The sequence below is a fragment of the Ambystoma mexicanum genome, chromosome 12, assembly GCF_040938575.1.
Source record: "Ambystoma mexicanum isolate Mex_15411 chromosome 12, UKY_AmexF1_1, whole genome shotgun sequence".
NCBI lineage: Eukaryota > Metazoa > Chordata > Amphibia > Caudata > Ambystomatidae > Ambystoma > Ambystoma mexicanum.
In genome coordinates, this window is record NC_090936.1 from 1,178,744,596 (window position 1) to 1,178,765,262 (window position 20,667).

Here is a 20,667-nt window from a genome sequence, read left to right on the forward strand (position 1 = left end):
GGGTACTGAAGCTGAGCAGGGTGAAGAAGAGAGATGACCTGGAACACAAACCAACCAGAATGAGCTAAAGCGACCTGAGGGGGGTGATGAAGGTGTGAGAAAACAAGACACCCATCTGTGGGGAGGGGCTTTGAGTTTGTGGTCCAGGATGGTTGGCTGGACCAGCGAGGGGACTGTTGAGGGGGTCTCCAACCCACCCAGTATACCCCTAACATGACAGTGGCACCCACTGAGCAGCCCCACAGACGATACCCAGATGACATCATCAAAGTAACCATGAAACGGCGACATGGCTGAACTCACCCGCAGAGACAGGTGCAAAACAAACAGACATGAACTGCTTGCTGACACCAAAAACGCCATTACCATGAACAGCCATGAAAGCAAAATGGAAGCCACAGCTGCATTGAAAGTAATTGGAAAGGCTTACAACACAGGGCTGAGGCCTGACACACTGATTTTCCTGAGAAATGTGAAAGGATCTGGCAGCATTTCCAGGCCTGCCAAGGACCCTGGGAGGGAGTTTGAGTAAGCAGAAAAGATACAGCACCTACAAGGACAGAAGACCAAAATCCCTCATAAATGCAAGCAGAGAAACTCACTGGGCCTCATTACAACCATGGCGGTCTGGGAACTACGGTACCGGTAAGCATGCCGGTACTGTAGTTCCTGGACCGCCATACTACGTGCTCTGCTCGCGGTTGCCGTTTCACCCGCCAGGTTTTTCCTGGCGGGTGTAACGGCACCCGCGAGCAGAGCACATCGGATGCACCAGCACAGCTCTGAATGTGCCGGTGCATCTGACGTCCCCATCCCCATTCAGCCCAATGGGGAAGAATGGGGATCGGGACGCCCTTGATTCCGGCACCCGCAAATGGGCAATTACTGGGTCCGCCAAGCTCGGCGTGACCCGGTTCTTGCCCATTTGCGGGTGCTGGAAAAAATGCAACTCCAGCAGCAGCCGTGCCGTTTTTCAATGGAACGGCTACCGCCAGAGTTGTAATGAGGCCCACTTTCACGGTCCCCGAAAACGTGACCTGGAGCTGGGGAACAAGGCCCATTCTGGCAGATAATGTTGTTCCCATCAAACTGAAGACAGAAGATGGAGAAAAATGTCTTTGCTCTGGGCTTGAGAAGTTGGAAGTGGCAACATTGATGGGGGCTGGCGGTGCTCTGAGATCACCATCCCCACAAATAATTTTTTGCTCACATGCGGATATATTTCTGAACTGACAAGGCTTGCACTGAACTCCTGGGGGTGGTGCCAGGAACAGCTACCAGATCTGGCCAGACCAATCCGATTATTTGTCCCCTATAGACTGTAATTATGCCGATACTGTTCACCCAATCCAAATCTCGCTTAGAGCCCAGGAATGTAACTTTTGGTTGTGATGTCAGACCTGTTTAAAACTCACTGCCCGCCTGTAAAGAGCTAGGGGTGCATTTGGTGCTGTAGAATCCGTGTGCGTATCCCTGCTTGGACTAATAAGGCAGCAATTTGTCACATTTCTGGACTCCTCTGTTTTATGGGCATGAGGTGATTTCCCTCGAGCCAAACTCTTTTTTTTAATTACTCTCAAACTCAGAGTGCCATGTTGTAAGAGAATGCTTGACAAAGATTCTACTGTATTGTTCATTACGCTGAGGATCAATCTATGTGCTCCCACCTGATCGAGGATGTTATCATAAAGCTCGTTGAAGGTGCTCAGTACAGCATTCAAGGCAGAAATAGTGGGAGATTTTAATCTTATTCGTTCATCAACCGTAGCGTGATGAAGGGGACATGTGTTTAGTTTGTAGCTGTCTCCTTTTCTTTAATTAGATACAAAGACAATAATTTGGTTAATGCCAGGATGAGAAATGCCATCAATGGGAGATACTGGAATTTCCATCAAATTATCGAAGACCTTTTGCTGATCATGTATCTCATTGACCAAGGCGATGTCCAATACTTCCTCTGCTATTTGAATCATACTCTGGTCATTAACGTGCAATCGGTTCGTGAGCACTAGAGAGTTTGATTGGACACACCTCTGTGTGGGTCCCCTTTCAGCGAAAAAAGGCTGTTATTTTGTATCCTGCAATGATGGTCATGTAGGAGGCTGCCATCAAAGAATCAATCTCTGGTCTAGGGAAAGAAATCAATCAAAGAATCAATCTCTGGTCTAGGGAATTTAGCTGTTAGTTAAACTAGCAGCTCCATACCAATGTTATCTTAAAACTCCCCCAAATTAGTGTGGAGTTCTGATATTAAAACCTACTCAGTTATGCCTCCCCCAAATGTAACAACTTGTTCTGAAGTTTAATACCGGCCGACACATTTCCAGTTAGAGCGGCTGAAATCATAAAAGAGCCATTAAGATAGGAAGGTAAGGCTCCCTGACTGTCTAGGAAATAGATTGAGCGACTAGCCATGATCTGTTTATATTCCGCCCCAATCTCTCTAAAGGTCTACTGGAGCTGGATGTTATATTAAGTGAATTTAGAGCCTTGATTACTGCAGGGATAGCCAGTCAGGGCGCTACGGTTATACACCATCAAGTCTTCACTGTCAAGTGTTCAGCCTCCAACCTCCCAACTGCCAAACGGTGTACGGCACTTTATACAACATCAAGTCTTCACTGTCAAGTGTTCAGCCTCCAACCTCCCAACTGCCAAACGGTGTACGGCACTTTCTCCACAATCCCTTGAGGAATGGTGTAATCAGCCGAGCGCCCTGACTGGCTAACCCTGCAGTAATCAAGGCTTCAGTCTGCTCCAGTGAGAAACAACTCTCAACTGCAAAACAGTGCCCGGGGCGGCACCTTTTCCACACTTATAAGTTGTTATTTCTATAATGCCATATCACCATACTCCGATGTAACGCCAGACAGAATAAAAAAGGGCAATAGAGGCAGCAGGACTGTGAAACAAAGAATAACACCTACTTCGCTGGCACACCGACCGAAGATTTCTTTTCACCTTGTCACTGCTCAACCACCAAACTGCGTTTACACTTTCAAAGACACTTGCTGAAAGCACGTGCCCAAAAGCGCGGTGCTGGGGTTTTTGAATCCTCAGCCGTCTCGGGCTGGATGGTGTAGCAGCCCAGCCCCAAGCAACGCTGTGCAGAGTCTCGGGTGAGTTGGTCAGCCAATTTCAGGTGAGTAGATTAGAGTCCTGTGTCCCCAACACAGCAAACCCCCCGCCGAACTACATTTACACTTACAAAAGAACTAGCTGAAAGCGCACCAGGCCAGCATACTATCAGAAACCGCATTTATGTCTCTCAAGCACTTGTGTGACAAAAATCCCATGTACAACAAGAGAGAGTTGACATGAATGTGAGTGATCACACAGAGCTAAAAAGTACATCAGAATGTTTCTACCAACAGTCCCAACAAATGGAAACATACTGTGGTTTAAAAAACAGTCAAATAAGACACAGGGAGCTGCTTAATGCTTACAATTAACCCATTACCTACGGGGCTGGGGCTGCACAGACAGAAATTGCTGTTCTAAATTACCTTAATGTGACAAAGAATTGGATAACAGGATGAGATAGTTGCAATTAACCCATTGCCTTTTCTACATCTTGTTAAATAACTTTTATGTGATTTTTTTTTTAATGCAGAGAGCATATCCCTCCACAAGTGCCAGTGTCACGTTGATGTTTCCATGGTTATGGGAGGCGGGTGGTTGGGGTAAGGGGGAAGTTATGCGGGAGAACGGGATGTGACGGGTGGAGGGAGGTGGGGCGGGGCATAATATGCTGAAGTTGAATAAAGTGAAACGCGAAGTGCATCGCTCCATGTCCGTGCATTTTGTGGTGCGCCACTCGCAGTCCCAGAGGCCTACCCCACGCTCGGACACTGGAGATGTGGCAGGCGACCTTCTGCAGGGCACACAGCGGGCTGAGGCGTTGACGGAGGCGGGTGCCGGGAGGCACAACAACCCAACACCAACGTTGGAGCGGTGAGGAGGATTCCACTCGTGATAGGTGCCGGAGCGCCAAGCAGAAGCACTGAGCCCGTCCCGGAGGGGGCGGAGAAATCGGCCCGGGCCAGAGCGGTGATCAACGCTACACGAGCGTTCTATTCCCGGGCTGCGGCTGTGCATCCTCATAGTTGTAGTGGATCCAAAGTGTCAGCTGGAGCCCCGAGCAGAGGGCAGGAGCTAGCAGCACGGTAGGCCAGAGGAGAGCAGGCCTGACACAGGGGAGACGCCCAACGGATGGTGCTCGTGTCTATCAGAGGCGGCCCTCCTGGTATGCTGGAAGTGCAGAGGTGCACTTAGATACTCACAGCATACCCATTGATGCTCCCAAGAATAGGAGGCCCTGTAGCTGATGGTGCTCGTGCCTAGGATAGGCGGCCATCTCCCAGAGCAAGGGTACAGGAATCAGGGACAAACAGCACCCTAAATCCTCACTAGAACGTTGAGGAGGAGACCCAAGAGGACAAGATGTCTGGTCAGGAGAATGATCAAGGAGTGTGAGCCCAAGGCCAGGGACAACCAGGACAGAGCCCCCAGGTTTGTGGACTAGGTCCCCTACAGGCTACCGGACACGCTGGTGGCCCAGATGCCAGGGGCATTTGACGTAACTGACACCAGCAACATGGGTCCCAGATGGACCAAGTGGATCAGAGACTTTGACCTATACATGGGGGCCACAAGGCCCATAGAAGACACTCGCCAAATATGCCTTCTGAAGTTGGCTCCGCCAAACGCGACATCATCGACGAGATGCCCCCTGACTCCATCGACTCCATTCAGGACCTGAAGGACGCACTGGCTGCATATTTCACTCCCCACACCAATGTGGACTATGAGAGGCACCTCTTCAACAGCACCAAGCAAATTAAAGGGGAGACCATGGACGCCAATGTCATGCAGCTCCGCACAAAAATGAAACATTGTGATTTCGCCAACTACTCCAACACCGAAGCCTTAAGGTCCCAAATCATTGCAGGGTGTGAGTCTCAGACATTTAGGAGGAAGTTGCTCCAGAAGCAACGCACCCTGGTTGAGATACTCGCGCTGGTCCGAGCCGAGAGGGCCATAGACTCACAGGTTGAGAGCTTCAACAATCCTACACTGGGAAAAAGCATTTACCGGCTGCAGCCAGAGAGAAGGTCGGAGGAACTCTTTTGCTACAAATGTGGGTTTGAATACCCACATGAAGGGGTTTGCCCTGCGATCGGTCAGTGCTGTGCCACATGTGGCGAAGAGGGTCACTTCAAATCTGTGTGCAGACTCTTCAGAGACAGAGGAAGAGATCATGCCAGAGAGACGCCACCCAGACCTAAAGCAAAACTCAACCCCTCTTCAGGGAGCCACGCTGGTACCTCATCCCAGGGATCATCAAGTCAGGCGCCCTTAGATTCCAGAGAACGAGAGTCAGGAGAGGACAGGCAAAGAAGGGAGAGGAGAGACAGAAGGAGATACGTAATGCACGCAAGACCCGAGAGGAGATCAAGACGCCATGTACGCTACCTAGTGGCGCAATCACCATCCGACTCAGACCCCAGCTCGTCGAGAAGCGACCAAAAGAAGAAGGCATACGTGTATCTCTTTGGAAATCCCACAGCCATAGCGCGCAGTCCTGCCTTGATCATCAAACTGAATGAACAGCCTACAGAATTCCTCATCGACACAGGCGCCACGGTAAATGTCGTCAGTGAAACCGTCTTTAAGGAACTGCCCGCAAAACCAAAACTGAGCCCTGCCACTGTGAACATATACGCCTATGGTGGCAAGACACCCCTCAAGTGCCTAGGACAGTTTGGTGGTACTCGGCGATACAAGGGACATGAGAGGAAAATACCCATTCACGTCTTGGCAACTGAAACGGACAGAGGATGTGTCTTAAGCTTCATCCACATCTTATACAACATGGTCCACAAGTACATTGACCTGGTGGAAATGATCAATAACCTCTACCCACGCATATTCAGGGGCATTGGGAAGCTAAAGAACAGATCCATAAAGCTACACCGAGGGATCCCTGTCAATATCCCAAAAAAAGTGGAGGACGAGCTGCACAAGCTGCTTGAGCAGGACATCATCGATCCGGCCACCGACCCTAACACCTGGGTGTCCCCGATAGTGCTGGTTCCCAAAAAGGGATCAGAAGCAATCAGGCTCTGCGTGGACATGAGGCGCCCCAACCAAGCCACACAGAGGGAGAGACACTTAGTCCCACGCATCACAGACATGATCCATCTCCTGAACAGGGCCAAAGTGTTCTCCAAACTGGACCTACAGAAAGGCTATCATTAACTCGTGTTGAGCCCCGAAAATACGAACATCACCATGTTCATCACGCACCTGGGCCTCTTCCGCTACAAGAGGCTAAGTTTTGGTGTATCCTCGGCTGCAGAAATATTTCAGGCTGAGGTGCACAATGTCATCAAGTACATACCAAACTGCCTCAACTATAGCGACAACATCCTGGTCTTCGGCATGGACGTCAACAAGCATGATGAGGCACTAATGAAAGTGTGCAAAGCACTGGAAGCAGCAAACCTCACTCTAAATAGGGACAAGTGTGAATTCCGAAAAAGCACATTGAGATTCTTCAGGCACATCTTTTCGGAGTCGGGCATGACACCGGATCCCGGCAAAGTGGTGGCACTGAATGACACTGCGCCCCCAGCCAACGTCTCAGAGCAGCGCTCTTTTCTGGGGCTCACCAGCTACTGCACGCGCTACATCAAGGACTTTGCAACCGTAAGCGAGCCACTAAGACTGCTAACCAGACAAGACCCTACCTTCCACTGGATGGATGAGTGCCAAAAGGCATTCGAAGTCATCAGGGAAAGAGTTGCCAAGGCCGAGAGTATGTCATATTATGACCCCAGCCGCCAAAAAGAACTAATGTAGATGCCAGCCCGGTAGGCCTAGGGGCCATACTGGCTCAAATGGACCCGAGTGACCCTTCGCAAACGCATGTCGTCGCATATGCCATAGTCAGCAAACAAAAGACAGATTGACTACCCCTCTCTATACAGTCCCTTCTGCACGACAGGTTAAATGATCTGGATCTACTTTGTCATTGGGTAAAAAAACTGCCTAGATCAATTTTGGCATCAACTCTATTCAATTTGTTTTTGCTAGATTTGGGTATAAGCCTACAGGACTGCATGGCAGATGCACCGAAACTAGGCTCCCAAAAGATTATGTGGCTCCTGTATGCGGACGATTTAGTATTGGTATCCCTTACCCCAAATGGGTTACAAGAGCTGTTGAATCAATTATCGGATTACACGACTAAGAACAATCTAATAATTAACACAAATAAAACGCAAATTGTGTCTTGTCTTAGAAAAGCTAATCCAAAAATGATGAATTACCAATGGAAGGTGTCCACTCTATCTTTGAAGAAAGTACTGCATTATAAATATTTGGGCCTTCCATTTTCAGGGTCAAGAACAAACTCGATCCTTGAGGACACTATCAAAGCCAAAAGTATGGCTTTGACATCACAAGCCAAAATTATCCTATCCAAGTATGGGCAATTTACCACAAGTCATGTCAAGACTTTCTATATGCAGAAAGTCGTCCCAATTCTGTCTTATGGGGCTGAAACTTTCCCGCCCAGGGAAAGACGATACTGGGATTACTTTGAAGGAAAGTTTTGGAAAACAGTCTTTTGCCTACCGTCTTGTACTCCAATATGGTTAATAAGATATGAATTGGGCCTGACCTCAATGCATGCACAGGTGTTGTGGAAATTTTGCAATTTTTATCGTAAACTCTTATTGGGATTACAATCAGATAACATTCTAGGACTCGTTGGCCACCATACGTGTTCCTCATCAGATATATTTTCTAAGAATTGGAGGCTGTTTGTGCTAAATGCTCTTGTGGATGCAGATATTTCTATAGAGATGCTGCTCTTTAATCCGAATAAAGCCAAAACAAGTTTATATCGTCATGATTGGATTATAACCCAACAGGTTTGTTCTGGCTATGTTGACTTTGACATCAATGTTTTCCCTCATAAAAAAATTAGACAGATGAGCGACTACTTGCTTAAATGTCCGTCTAGTGTGGTTCGTGCCACCATGTTAAGAATACGATTGAATTTGTGTTCAACCAATCAAATCTTAGCAAGACGGGGAATCATTCCCAAAAGTGAAGCTTTTTGTCGGTTTTGTACTAATTTGAATCAAATTGAGACGTTAAGCCACGTAATTGTAGAATGTTTGGCTCTGTCTGGATTGAGAGAACAATATTTCAAAAATGTAATGCAATTTTTTTGTCTGCGCTCACATTATGAAATATGGATTGCCTTGATCACGAGCAACAGAACAGTAATACATATTGCTTTAACTCAATTTGTCCAAACAGTGTTACCATATACTGCTAAGGATGATGTCAATTGATGTCGAAGTGCTTTTATATTGTTTAGTCCCTCTAAAGTTGTGTGTTTTAGAGTCAACTTTTAAAATTTAGTTACGCAACCCCCAGCTTTTTAATCAAAAGGATCCCTTAACTTTAGAAAGAATGTTGAGAAATCCTTTTATGAAATTGTAACAGAATATAATGAAATCACTATACCTTCTTATGCTTATGGAAGCAATATATCTATTTTAAGATAAGCTGATAGACATATAGTTGTAATTTTGTAATTTGGTTTTGTTTTGTATAATTTATTGTTTAAAGTGTGGCAAACTTGTGATACTCTGAATTTGAAAGGTTGAAATTTTTAACCATATCAAATAAAAAAAATAAAAAAAAAAAAATTTTGGCACTTCTGTATATCACACAGCTTTGATTATAAAACAATTTCCTTTATTTATTCATCATAAAAGCATTATAAAAAACATATAAAACAAATGATCTTAATCATCATTCACCACTTGAATACAACATTGCCAGCCGGAGTCTCTCTACCACAGAACAGGCTTACTCTCAGGCAGAAAAGGAGGGCCTCGCCGTAGTATGGGCGTGTGAGCACTTCTATCTCTTCCTGTACGGCAAACCATTTTGAGTCATCTCAGATCATCAGGCACTACTGTTCCTGTATGGGAATCCCCCGGTGAAAATGCCACCTCGAATAGCCTGATGGGGGCTACAGCTGCGAGACTATGCCTTCGAGCTCGTGCATCGGCCGGGAAAAGGAGATAACCCAGCAGACTTTCTGTCCGGAAGACCCCGTGAGGGGTGCACGCCGGAACCCTCAGTAGTCGAAATGGTAGCCCGGGAGACAGAAAATGACCCGGCCTGTCAAACCGTCTGCGAGGGTCTTGAATCGGGCATGTGGAGAAGGCCCAAAGAGAGGGGAAGAGCAGCCGGGGACCCAGTACACACCGAGGTGGAACGGCTGGTGCAGGTGAAAGACCAATTGGCGTTATCCGATGAACGCCTGCTCATAAAGGACTGCATGCTGTTAATTCTGCCATCCTTACGAGTGAAAATCATTGAGCTTGCCCATGAGAATCACTGAGCGATGGTGTCGACCAAGCGCATGCTACGCCAGAAGGTCTGCTTTCCCAATATGGATTCCATGGTGGAAGAAACCTTGAAGTCATGTCCCACATGTAGCCTCATAACGTTGAACCGACACCCAGAACCCTTGAAGATGTTGGAGCTTCCACAAGGAATATGGGAAGCGGTGGCTGCCGACTTCTACAGGCCCTTCGAAGGAGGGATATACGTGCTGGCGGTAATGGATGAGTACTCCCGTTATCCGGAGGCTCAACTCATATCCTCGACAGCCGCTCATCACGTCATCCCCGCCCTTGACCACATGTTCTCTGCCTATAGTATCCCAAGTGTGCTCAAGACAGACAATGGGCCCCGTTCAACGGGCACCAGTTCACACAATTTGCGAACTACCTGGGATTTCATCACCAGAAAATAACCCCTTTGTGGCCTCAGGCCAATGGGATGATAGAGCAATTTATGGCTAACCTGAAAAGGGTGCTCTAGATAGCCAAACTCACGGGGCAGCCCTATGAACAGGTACTGAACCAGTTGATGAGAGACTATCGGGGCACTCCCCACAGTACCACTGGGAGAACCCCCGCTGAAGTCATGTTCGGAAGAGACACTCAGACAAGACTCCCACAGGCCAAGCCAAGGGAGCAGACATCGACAAAGACATGAGAGAACGAGATGAAGCCGCCAAGGAATGCATGAAGGAGTATGCAGATAGGCGGAGTGGGGCGTGGGTACTGCATATCGAGGTGGGATATGTTGTTGCAGTGAAGCAACCACAGACTCACAAGCACACCTCTACCTTCCATGAGGAACCGTTGCTGGTCATGCAGGAGAAGGGATCCATGATTACAGCACAGGGCCCGGGAGGCCCCGTCACTCGAAACTCGTCGCATTTCAAGGGAATCACCTTGCTGTGAATGTGCCGACTGAGTGGGCGTGTGGTTATTCCCATTGATTATGCCTCGGACGATCCTTATCAGGGGGATCACAGGGACACGGATGACTCGCCGAGTGCAAGGTCAGTGGAAGTCCGCCAGAACTTGCTAGTTCACGCCCCCAGCAAGCTCGGAACAAACCACGCCGCTGGATTGAAGACCCACATCAGATGCTCACCTTTTGTGAATGCCCTGGTGACTGTTTAAAAAAGGGGGAGATGTCACGTTGACGTTTCCATGGTTATGGGAGGCGGGTGGTTGGGGTAAGGGGAAGTGACGTGGGAGAACGGGATGTGACGGGTTGAGGGAGGTGGGGCGGGGCAGAATATGTTGAAGTTGAATAAAGGGATGTGAAGTGCATCGCTCCGTGTCCGTGCATTTTGTGGTGCACCACTCGCAGTCCCTGAGGCCTACCCGCACCCAGACAGCCAGAACAAAGTTTCAGCCCCAACAATATTTTGATTTCTTATTGCTGGTTAGCGCCACCTGTATGGTCAAAAGTAAACATATATTGTTGTGCCAACAGTGAATGTAGTCAGACATACCATGAAAAGTAATATGTGGAATTTTCCACACACATACAAGTAAAGTCTAACCTTTGAGAAATGTAATAGTGCTTATTGCGTTAACTAACTGGTACACGCTCAATCTATATTTCAAGCAAAGAAGGGTGCATGCAAAAACATTTTGCGTTTTAAAACACATGTAGAGGAGGCTTTTGCTTTGGTTCGCAACAGATTCGTCGTTTAGCGTTGGTAAAAGAGCGCCCCCTACCTTCACTCATCTTGTACACGCACCGCCCAAACAAGCAGTCAGCCCTGCGAGGTGAGGAGAAATGAGGCGGACCCGGGAACCTGCCAGGGATTGGCTCCCAACCGACGCCGGCGCCAACGCTTCTTAGATTGGCTGATTCGAACGTCAGCAGACGCAACCGACGTCATTTCGAATGCTGAGTGACGTCATCGGCGGCGGGACAGAACTTTGAACGCTGCGTCATGCGTGTGTGTGTCTGGCAGTTTCACCGGTTTCTCTCAGAGCGGAGGCATGATGACGACCGTCCGTCACAACAACGTGTGGGCTGTTCAAACTGCGACTTTCGGGCAAATTGTGCTAATTATTAAACAAGTTAAGCATAAAGTGCGCTTTCATGAAAGAAACTGAAAAGGTATTCCGCATTTGGCCGAACTAGTACTTTATTTGAAGTGAACGTTCACCCGCGTGAAAGAGGACAGCCGGCTGTCCCTATTTATTTTCACAGGCCGAATAGCAGGTGCGTGGCCGCGCGGTAAACGGGCCTGGGGGGAAGGTTGTGAGGCAAAGGGCAGTGGGTGGTGCTGGTTGCAGTTGCTGCTGGCGTGTGTGTAGGCCAGTGCCTGGCCTACCTGCTCCTGTCGCAAGAGTTGTGCTGCTTGGGGCTCTTTGAAACATTAACTACAGTCTCCGAACCGCAGAGAGAGAGAGCAGCGTTGTAACGGAGGCGCAGGAGACTTTGCTGCTGCTGCTGCTTTCATGCCCACCATGTCCTCCGAATATGCGCTTTTGCTGGAGAATGCTGAGCAGGCGGTGCTGGTGTGTGCGAATGGAGAAACGTTTTTGACGAAAGAAAGCATGCAAAATCTTCCTGTTCTGGAAAAAGTTAGCGTGGTGGTTGGAAAGTAAGTTTTCGTTGTTAGTTTTTCTTGCTGTCTTTTTAAAAATGATTTTGTAGACAGACGTGTTCAGGGTCGTAAACGCATTGCCCTTTAAGCCATGCATGCCCCGTTAAGTGTTGATTCGTTCCTGTTTCTTTTTCTTTGCATCCTGGGACCTGTAGTTTTGGATTAAATGTTTCCTGTAAAAATCCAGCACTGTGAGTATTTGCCATTTGACCAGGGTTTTAAAGTTCTGTCTTTTTAAATATTTATTAAGTAATAAAATGATATGGGTAACGCCTGTAGTGTCCTGGACACAGGGCCCAGAGACACCTTTTGCTGGGGCACCCAACAGACCTAATCAGATGCAGGGATCACCCTGCGTGATCGTGAGCACACAATCGGATCATGGTGTGGGGGCACCCAGGCCAACACAGACGGAGTTGCCTGGCCGGGGCTCCAGGAACAATTCATGCAGAGTCTTCTTACACGTCAATGGACAGGGACAGTGTTGCCCAGCAGGGGCACGGTCATTGGAGGTCCCTTCAGGCAGGCCCTCCGATTGTTAGGCAGTGCCAGCATTGCGCAACAGAAAGAGCCCCACTGCAGTCATGAGTCAGTTGGTGTTGACTGACGTGCCAGAAACAGCTCAACCCTTTTATTCTGTAAGTCACATAGTCACAGCCATGTGACATTAGCACAAGCCCTAGGAGGGACTTGTTCTCTAAGAGGGGTGGCACACCACAACACAATCTCTCAAAGGTTAATCTGCTGATCCGATTCCCCATTTATAAGCTCCATGCCGAAGGTATAGTGTGTAACTTTGTCCTGCTTCATCAGTACCCTAATTTGCAACACAAACTCTCCCAGTGGCATTGAGCACGTTGAGGTCACAGCTGCAGTGACAGTCAAGTCGCTGCAGTGTTGGAACTACATTTAGATATGCACCCATCTACCAAAACTATGATGATAATCAGTGGCCATGGCAGGATAAACTAAGAATAAAGCTATGCATGGGTGGAAGTATGGTGCATGGCACTACTTATCATTCCACCCATATACAATTTGATATCGCACACACATGCTGGGATTGCCAACTGAAAGGACAGGATCTCTGTGTGGGCAGATACCCTCTGCCAGGGACAGCCGCACATTGAGCCTCTGCCTTGGTTCGAGGCATCAAAAGAACACTCATTCAAAGGGAGTAGCCTCACACCTGGGTGCTTTTGATTCTGTTGAGCAGGGAAGTGTAGTCGGAGATCTGTACATTTTTGGGAGGATTCTGACATCTTGATTCTCAGTGTCTCCTCCTCTTTCATTTCCCCTCCACTTGCTTTAGCCCAAAGCACTTTGGGTGTGATGTCCGCAGGGTAACATCTACTCATTTCGATAGCACAGATTGGACGCCTAAAGCAAGTTACCTTTAGTCCAATCACGTATAGGCTTTTACCTTTTATAAGAAGGGCTCTCTTATCACTTGAATCATCATTTGGACTCCAATACTGAAAGAAGATTTAGTTGGACCCTGCTGGTCAGCAGTCCTTTCCAGAGTTCTCCATTTGTGAGGTGAATGGGGGTGTTCCAAGGCATGGGGGATCTCTGTCATCCCCAGGGACCATTGGAGGGGACTTCTGCTGCTGGAGCAAGAATGCATCTCTGCCAGCTGCCCTGTTGCCTGGAACCTCACTGTGTTGCAGGACTCCTGAAGCTGTGTGCCAGCCTCCCCTGTGTTTAGGAGCCAGAGAAAGGACTAATCTTGGCCCTGGAGTGGGACTTGCAGTACCTGGAAGCCAGAACAGCAGAGACCCCTGTTATCGTCTGTAAAGACTGGAGGGGGCAGGGGGTCTGTACTCCTGCTCTCTATATGGTAGAGGAGAGGCACAGAGGACCCCAGTCAAGATTCTCTATTGTTGGTAGCAATGGACGAGCAATCTGGGCCTACCTTCTCGGGAGGCGATGCAGGCTGGTTAAGCCCCCACAAAGGAATGTCCACACACTGTATTAGTTAAAACAGTCTTTTATATAATTAAGGTTCAAGGTTATATACACAATTACAATAACTCACTTTGTGCTCAGTAAATCTACAATGCCAATATATATATACAGTTCTAAGTAGTACCACAATTATCAGATTTCATTAAAGTGCATCACCTGTACTCTGGTTAAATGTCACACAAGTCACTTAATGAAGGTAACCAACAATAAATATAGGAGGAAAGCAGTTGGTTAGAACAATTGGCAGAATACTGGCCCCGTTACCTAGATACAGTTTATGTGTGGAGATCCCCCCAACCTGTAAAGTAAAGATATATCACAAGCCCAGTCCATATATTGTCCTATATTTCCTTCTATAATGTTTCTACCACCGCAACGTACCTGGAATGGCACAGTTCGATCACAAGTTGTCGATGGATCCTTCTTGAGCGGCTCCCTTTAAAGCAGGAGCCACTGATCGTAGAGATCCCTCGAAGAAAGTGAACTCTGCGTCGAGGCGGTAGCTTCGGTCCCAGCGGTGCTTGTTGCAGATGATTCGATAATGTCCTGCAAGGCTTGATGTCGCTAGTTCAGGACCGCAAACGAGATTGTGAAGAACTGTGGCCCAGCAAAGGCGTCGTGTCATCCGGCATCTCTACGGTCTTTGGGTGGCGGGAAACCCACTGGCGAATGCTCCTTGTCGCGTGTTGACGGCCTGGCCTTCTCTGGCGCGTTAAGGCAGTCGGTGGTGCGGACAAGCGCGTCCGTGAATCAAAAGTCTTAGGCAAAGGAGCGTTGCGGCTCCGGCTGTCGGTTGCATGGCGTCAATCAGCCCCCACTTCTGGGCAACATGGCTTGGACGGGCCTCCAGCGGTTATGCAAACCTGCGAACCCTGGTCGACGACAGTAGACGGAATGTCCGGTGCTTATCTTCGTTCTCCTCGGCGGTCCCCGTGTCCGGTCGGCAGCTTTTCGAGGGTCTGACTTCCAGGGAGCTTCGGCAAAGGTTAGCGGTGCTCGATGGACCCTTGGAGCACAGGAAGAGGGCGCCTAACCAGGTCCTCTCTTGGATTAGTCTGGACGGCTTTCGGCAAAGGGAGACAGCAGTCAACCTTCTTCTTCAGGCTCAACTTCGAGATTCAGCTTCAGTTCCATGTTAATTTCTACTCGAGCTTCTGAACGATTTTTAGCACTGAGAGGCCCCCAGATATACTGATCTTTCATTCTGCTGACTCCGGCAACCAATCACTCGGAAGGGCATTCAGCGCATTCAGCAGTCAGCCAATCAGTCATACTTAGCATTCAGGCCATACTCATCCCTCTCGGACACTCACAACAAGGAATGGGTATTGGGACAAGTACCCAGCCATTCAACACTACACACTGCATTCATACCAGTTTCGGGCAGGGCTGTCTGTCATTGTGTCAAACACAGAAACCAGACATGCACAACAAGAAGTGCATATTGGTAACCCACTCGATTCACCCAGGTCCCACCCAAAGGGTGTACCCACAACACAGTCACTGGGAAGGCTCCAGCCAGTCTGGCCTAGGCTTCACAACAACACCATATATGGAACTTCCACCCATCAGCCAGTCAGGGGGAAGGGACGGAGCCAGGGCTTCCCAGGACTTTGGGAAAACAAGGCAACCAGCAAAAGAAAGCAAGAGGCCTCAGTGGCCGTTTCCTATCAGGCATCAACTGATTCCAATGGCAGGGCCTGGGTATCCCAAAATGGAGGATACTCGGAGCACCTGTCAAATTCAGCATGGAGCTGCCACCAGCCCATACCCTGCTTTGTTGGCCACACACAGGTGTCCAAAAACATACACTAGGGGTACAGGGTTGTACCCCCCCCACCCATGGGTGCCTTAGGGGTATCCCATGGGTCTGTACACCAAACCAAAAACAGGAAGAGCTGCACTGCCCACATGGACTCCTGGGCAGAAAACAATACAGAACACAAATGAAATAGGACTACAGGACAAGGACAGGGAGGCCCTGTCCCTCCAATGCATTTCCAGCATCACCGTCTCCCCTCGCAGACTGAGGTTAGGTTGCATAATCTCCCATGAGATAGACACCCTCATCCAGACGGTCCACATACGTTTTGGAAAGGCCACCTGCATTATCATGACTCTTCCCTAATCTATGCTCTATGGTGAAGTCTAGCCCTTGCAGGCTAATGGACCACCTGAGCAGTTTCAGGTTCTCACCCTTCATCTGCATAAACCACTTCAGGGGCTTATGATATGTTTGGACCTTGAAGGTAGACCCTGTAAGGTAGGGCCTAAAACACATAAGGCTCCAAACTATGCTGAAACATTCCTTTTCAACAGTAGCCCACCTAAGTTCTCTACCCTTGAGTTGTCTACTGATGAATATGATCGGATGTTCCCTCCCTTTTTCATCGAACTGGGACAAGACGGCTCCAATTCCGGTGTCGCAGGCATCCGTCTGGACGATGAAGGGTTTGTTGTAGTCAGGCACACACAACACAGGTGCCTTACACAGACTTTCTTTCAAGCCACCAAAGGCCCTCTGACAGACTTCAGTCCAATTAACCTTCCTGGGCTCTTTAGGTGAAGTCAGAGCAGTCATTGGTGCGGCTACAGTTCCATAGTCCGCGATGAAATTGCGATAATACCCTGTGAGGCCCAAAAAGGCTCTCGCATGGGTCGGAGTCTCCCAGTCATGTACATCCTGTACTTTACTGGGGAGAGGTTGGATTTGACCCCCTCCTACCTCGTGACCAGGATACGTGACTTTCCCCTGAGCTATCTGGCACTTGGTGGCCTTGATAGTGAGGTTAGCCCTTTTCAAGGCCTGCAACACCTTATCCAGATGTGTCAAATGCTCTTCCCAGGTGGAACTGTAGACGGCAATGTCGTCTAGGTAGGCCACACAGAAGGCCCCCAGCCCACTGAGCACATGATTGACCATACTCTGGGAGGTGGCAGGGACATTCTTCAACCCAAAAGGCATGACCCTAAACTGGTGTTGAGAACGCCGTCTTTTCCTTGGCATGGTCCGTCAGAGCTATTTGCCAATAGCCCGAGGTAAGGTCACAGGTGCTCACACATTTGGCAGCACCTATGGCGTCCACGAGCTCATCAGCCATGGGCAATGGGTGCGCGTCAGTCTTGGTAACGGCATTGACTCCTCAGTAGTCCACACAGCACCTCCAATCCTTGGTACCTGCCTGGGAACTTGCCTTGGGGACAAGGATCACGGGACTGGACCAGGACCTGGTTGAGGGTTCAATAACACCCAGATCCGACATCTTGGCGACCTCAGCCTGGATGTGGTTCTTAACGGTATCTGACATACGGTAGCACCTGCTTTTGACAGGCATACTGTCACCAGTGTCCCTTTCGGGCCTACACCATGGTGTAACGCCTGGTGTCAGTGAAAACAGAGAGGCATACTGCCGGAGCAAAGCCCTGCAGGCCCTCTGCTGCTCTGTCGTCAGATCTGGATAGAGATGCACTCCCTCCACTGAGCCATCCTGAGGGTTGCTGTGCAGCAAATCGGGAACGGGCTCTCATCCTCGTCTTGCTCTGAAGCTAGCAAGAGACATGAGACTTCTGCTCGCCTGTGGAAAGACTTGAGCCTGTTAACATGGAATACCTGAGGGGTTTCCTGTCCCGGAGTCCAATCCACTTGCGAGGCTTTAAGGTCATGCCCGTATTTATTTAGTTCCTGGCTGGCCTTGAGATTCGCTGTCGCCTGACCCATCATCTGTGTCATCCTCCGTCTGAGGCCTAACACATAGTCCAGTCAATATATAAATGAGACAGAGCTCAAAACACAGGTTGCACAACAAGTAGGGTCCACAATAAAACTGGATCCTAATTGTCAATATATACACTTTTAATCAGTACATTTAAAAAAATATTAAATCACTCAATTATTAGTATTCATAATCTATATAAATTATCTATCTACATCATCACATAAAACCTATGACTTCGTCAACTACAATCAATGGTGAGTTCACAAAGGATTATGGATACATTCAACACAAGTCTGGCAATGTATCAGTTTCTTATTATTATCAGATAAAACAAATGATCTCCTTCTATATAACCGGGAAGGTTTCTCGACATGTTTCTGTTTTTGGGGAATCACTCGGAAAACATTCATCATGAGGGTTGTAAAAGTCAGGAAAATCCCAATAAAGCAATTGTGTCCTTCGTAAGGGAAAGGGTGTGCTGTAAGCGTGCAACCTTCCGTGGCGCTCGTGTGGTCTCACAACATTAGTAGATCAGGTTGTGGTTGGCTGGTAATTGGCTCCTAACCTGTAATTGTATGACGACGGGTCCTTTCTGACTCAATGGACAGATAAGGCAACCATCCCGGAACAGTGACGCCACTAGGTAGAGTGCCGCTATATAGGTGGTCGTCGTGCATCAATCAGGGTCTTAATATGCAGAGGGGCACACAGCCACGCATCCAAAATGGGTAAAGAATCGGCTTGGCAAGTGATCCGCATTAATTCAAAACTGACATTTTTCACTGTTCAGGATGAATGTAATGAGTCCGTGTCTAAGATCAGTCCATCGGGCGTATGGCAAAGACGCTAACTGCTGAGTCAAGGCGGGCGGGCTGGTCCCGAACAGTGAAAAATGTCGGTTTTGAATTAATGCGGATCACTTGCCAAGCCGGTTCTTATTCCCACCCACAGAGGATTTATCCCAACTACATTTTTGGGACTTATGAGAGGAAGGTTTTGGTTTACCTGACTGACTGCTTCTGGGACGCCAGCTTTCTGAGAGGTCCCCTTTTTCTTTGTCCTTGTCCTTCCCACTGGAGTCCTTAGGGGACACCAGGTGGGAGACCCACTTGTCAGCCAACCTAGCCAGCTTAAAGGGATCCAAAATGTTCGGGTCAGCACCATACTGACGCAGTTCTGGTGAACAGGCTTCCAAAAAACGCTCAAAAAACAAAAGGTGAGACAATTCAACAAACGTTTTCACTTTCTAACCATCAATCCACCCCATCATGTTCATGTGCGCAGCACTCACCCAGTCAACCCAAGACACATTCTCTCTTCTTAAAATCCCTGAACCTTTCAAGGTATTGGGTAGGTGTCTTGCCAAACTTGGCAATCAAAGCAGACTTCATGTACTCATTCTGACCCCTTTCTTCCACACTCAGTTTCAGAATACAGTTGTACCAGTCTGAGGCACCCTGCTTAACAAACACTTAGCCCAGTCTCTCTTATCTACATCATGAATTGCACAAGCCATTTCAAACGCTTCAATCCATTGGGAGGATATCTGAACCCTCCACAAACACACCAACCAAATCTTTCATAAATTTGGTGGCTGGGGACCTGCCACTCTCAACTGGTTTAGCTGAAGTCTCCACTCTAGCTGGATTCTTTGGTGCTCAGTGTCCCTGTCTTTGAGTATCACTTGCTGTGCCAACTCCTTTTTCTTCAACTCCGCTTCAGTTTCAAACTTTTTGTATTGAAAGGCTAACTGTTCCCGTTGTAGCTCCAATTTTTAAAGTTGAATCTTCAGGGCTTCCCCCTGAAGAGCAGTGCTGGGGTTTGGAACAGAGGCAGCAGGAATGGTGGCATTCCCAGAATCAGATTCAGCAACAACCCCAGGGGCAGAGTCCTCATTGGTTGCACCCCCCCTTCAAGAGTTTCACCCTCAGTCTGGTAGTCCACCATGGCAGCTATCAGCTCAGCCCTAGACCTATCCTCAAAGTCTAATTCCCTGGCTTCACAAGCACTCTGGAGAGCCTCTAAGCGCATTCTAGTCAATTTACAATTTGCAATAGACTCCATTGCTTGTATTGCAGTTATCTTGTACACAACTAAACCTCAATCCAACAAAGTGCAGATATTTTATAAGTGACACGCTTATACACTGATTCTTAAAACCATAAGCATCCCACTCTGCCACCAGTGTAAAGATTGGAGGGGGGGGTTCTGTACTCCTGCTCCCTATATGGTAGAGGAGAGGCACAGAGAACCCCAGACAAGATTCCCTATTGTTGGTAGCAATGTACGAGCAATCGGGGGCCTAGCTTCTCGGGGTGATGCAGGCTGGTTCTTAAGTACAGTTTAGTCCACAAGCCCCCACAAAAGAATACCACACACTGTATTAGTTAAAACACAGTCTTTATATAATTAAGGTTCAAGGTTATATACACAATTACAATAACTCTCTTTGTGCTCAGTAAATCCCCAATGGCAAATATATACAGTTCTAAGTGGTACCACAATTATCAGATTTCATTAAAGTGCATCACCTGTACTCTGGTTAAATGTCACACAAGCCACTTAATGAAGGTAACCAACAATAGATATAGGAGGAAAGCAGTTGGTTAGAACAATTGGCAGAATACTGGCCCTGTTACCTAGATGCAGTTCTGTCTAGAGATGTCCCCCCCCACCCCCAACCTGGGCAACCTGTAAAGTAAAGATATATCACAAGCCCAGTCCATATATCGTCCTATAAGTCTTATTTCCTTCTATAATGTTTCTACCACCCCAATGTACCTGGAATAGCAGAGTTCGACGAAGAGTCATCGACGGATCCTTCTTGAGCGGCTCCATTTAAAGCAGGACCCACAGATCGTCGAGATCCCTCGAAGAAAGTGAACTCTGCGTCGAGGCGGCAGCTTCGGTCCAAGGGGTGCTCCTCGACGATGATTCAAAGACGTCCTGCAAGGAAGAGGC

The 20,667-nt window shown here is 48.2% G+C and overlaps 2 protein-coding genes across 2 annotated transcripts in view; one reads left to right on the forward strand and one right to left on the reverse strand.

Moving 5' to 3' along the window:
- CCDC38 (coiled-coil domain containing 38) overlaps positions 1-11,266 on the reverse strand; it is a 1,810,821-nt gene extending 1,799,555 nt beyond the window's left edge. The window contains exon 1 of the mRNA XM_069629826.1: positions 11,139-11,266. Within this exon, the coding sequence (XP_069485927.1) occupies positions 11,139-11,148 (10 nt within the window). The 5' untranslated portion in view covers positions 11,149-11,266. The remainder of the gene's footprint in view (positions 1-11,138) is intronic.
- A 38-nt stretch (positions 11,267-11,304) lies between these two features.
- Positions 11,305-20,667, forward strand: part of AMDHD1 (amidohydrolase domain containing 1) — a 426,527-nt gene continuing 417,164 nt past the window's right edge. Inside the window, exon 1 of the mRNA XM_069629827.1 lies at positions 11,305-12,019. Within this exon, the coding sequence (XP_069485928.1) occupies positions 11,874-12,019 (146 nt within the window). The 5' untranslated portion in view covers positions 11,305-11,873. The remainder of the gene's footprint in view (positions 12,020-20,667) is intronic.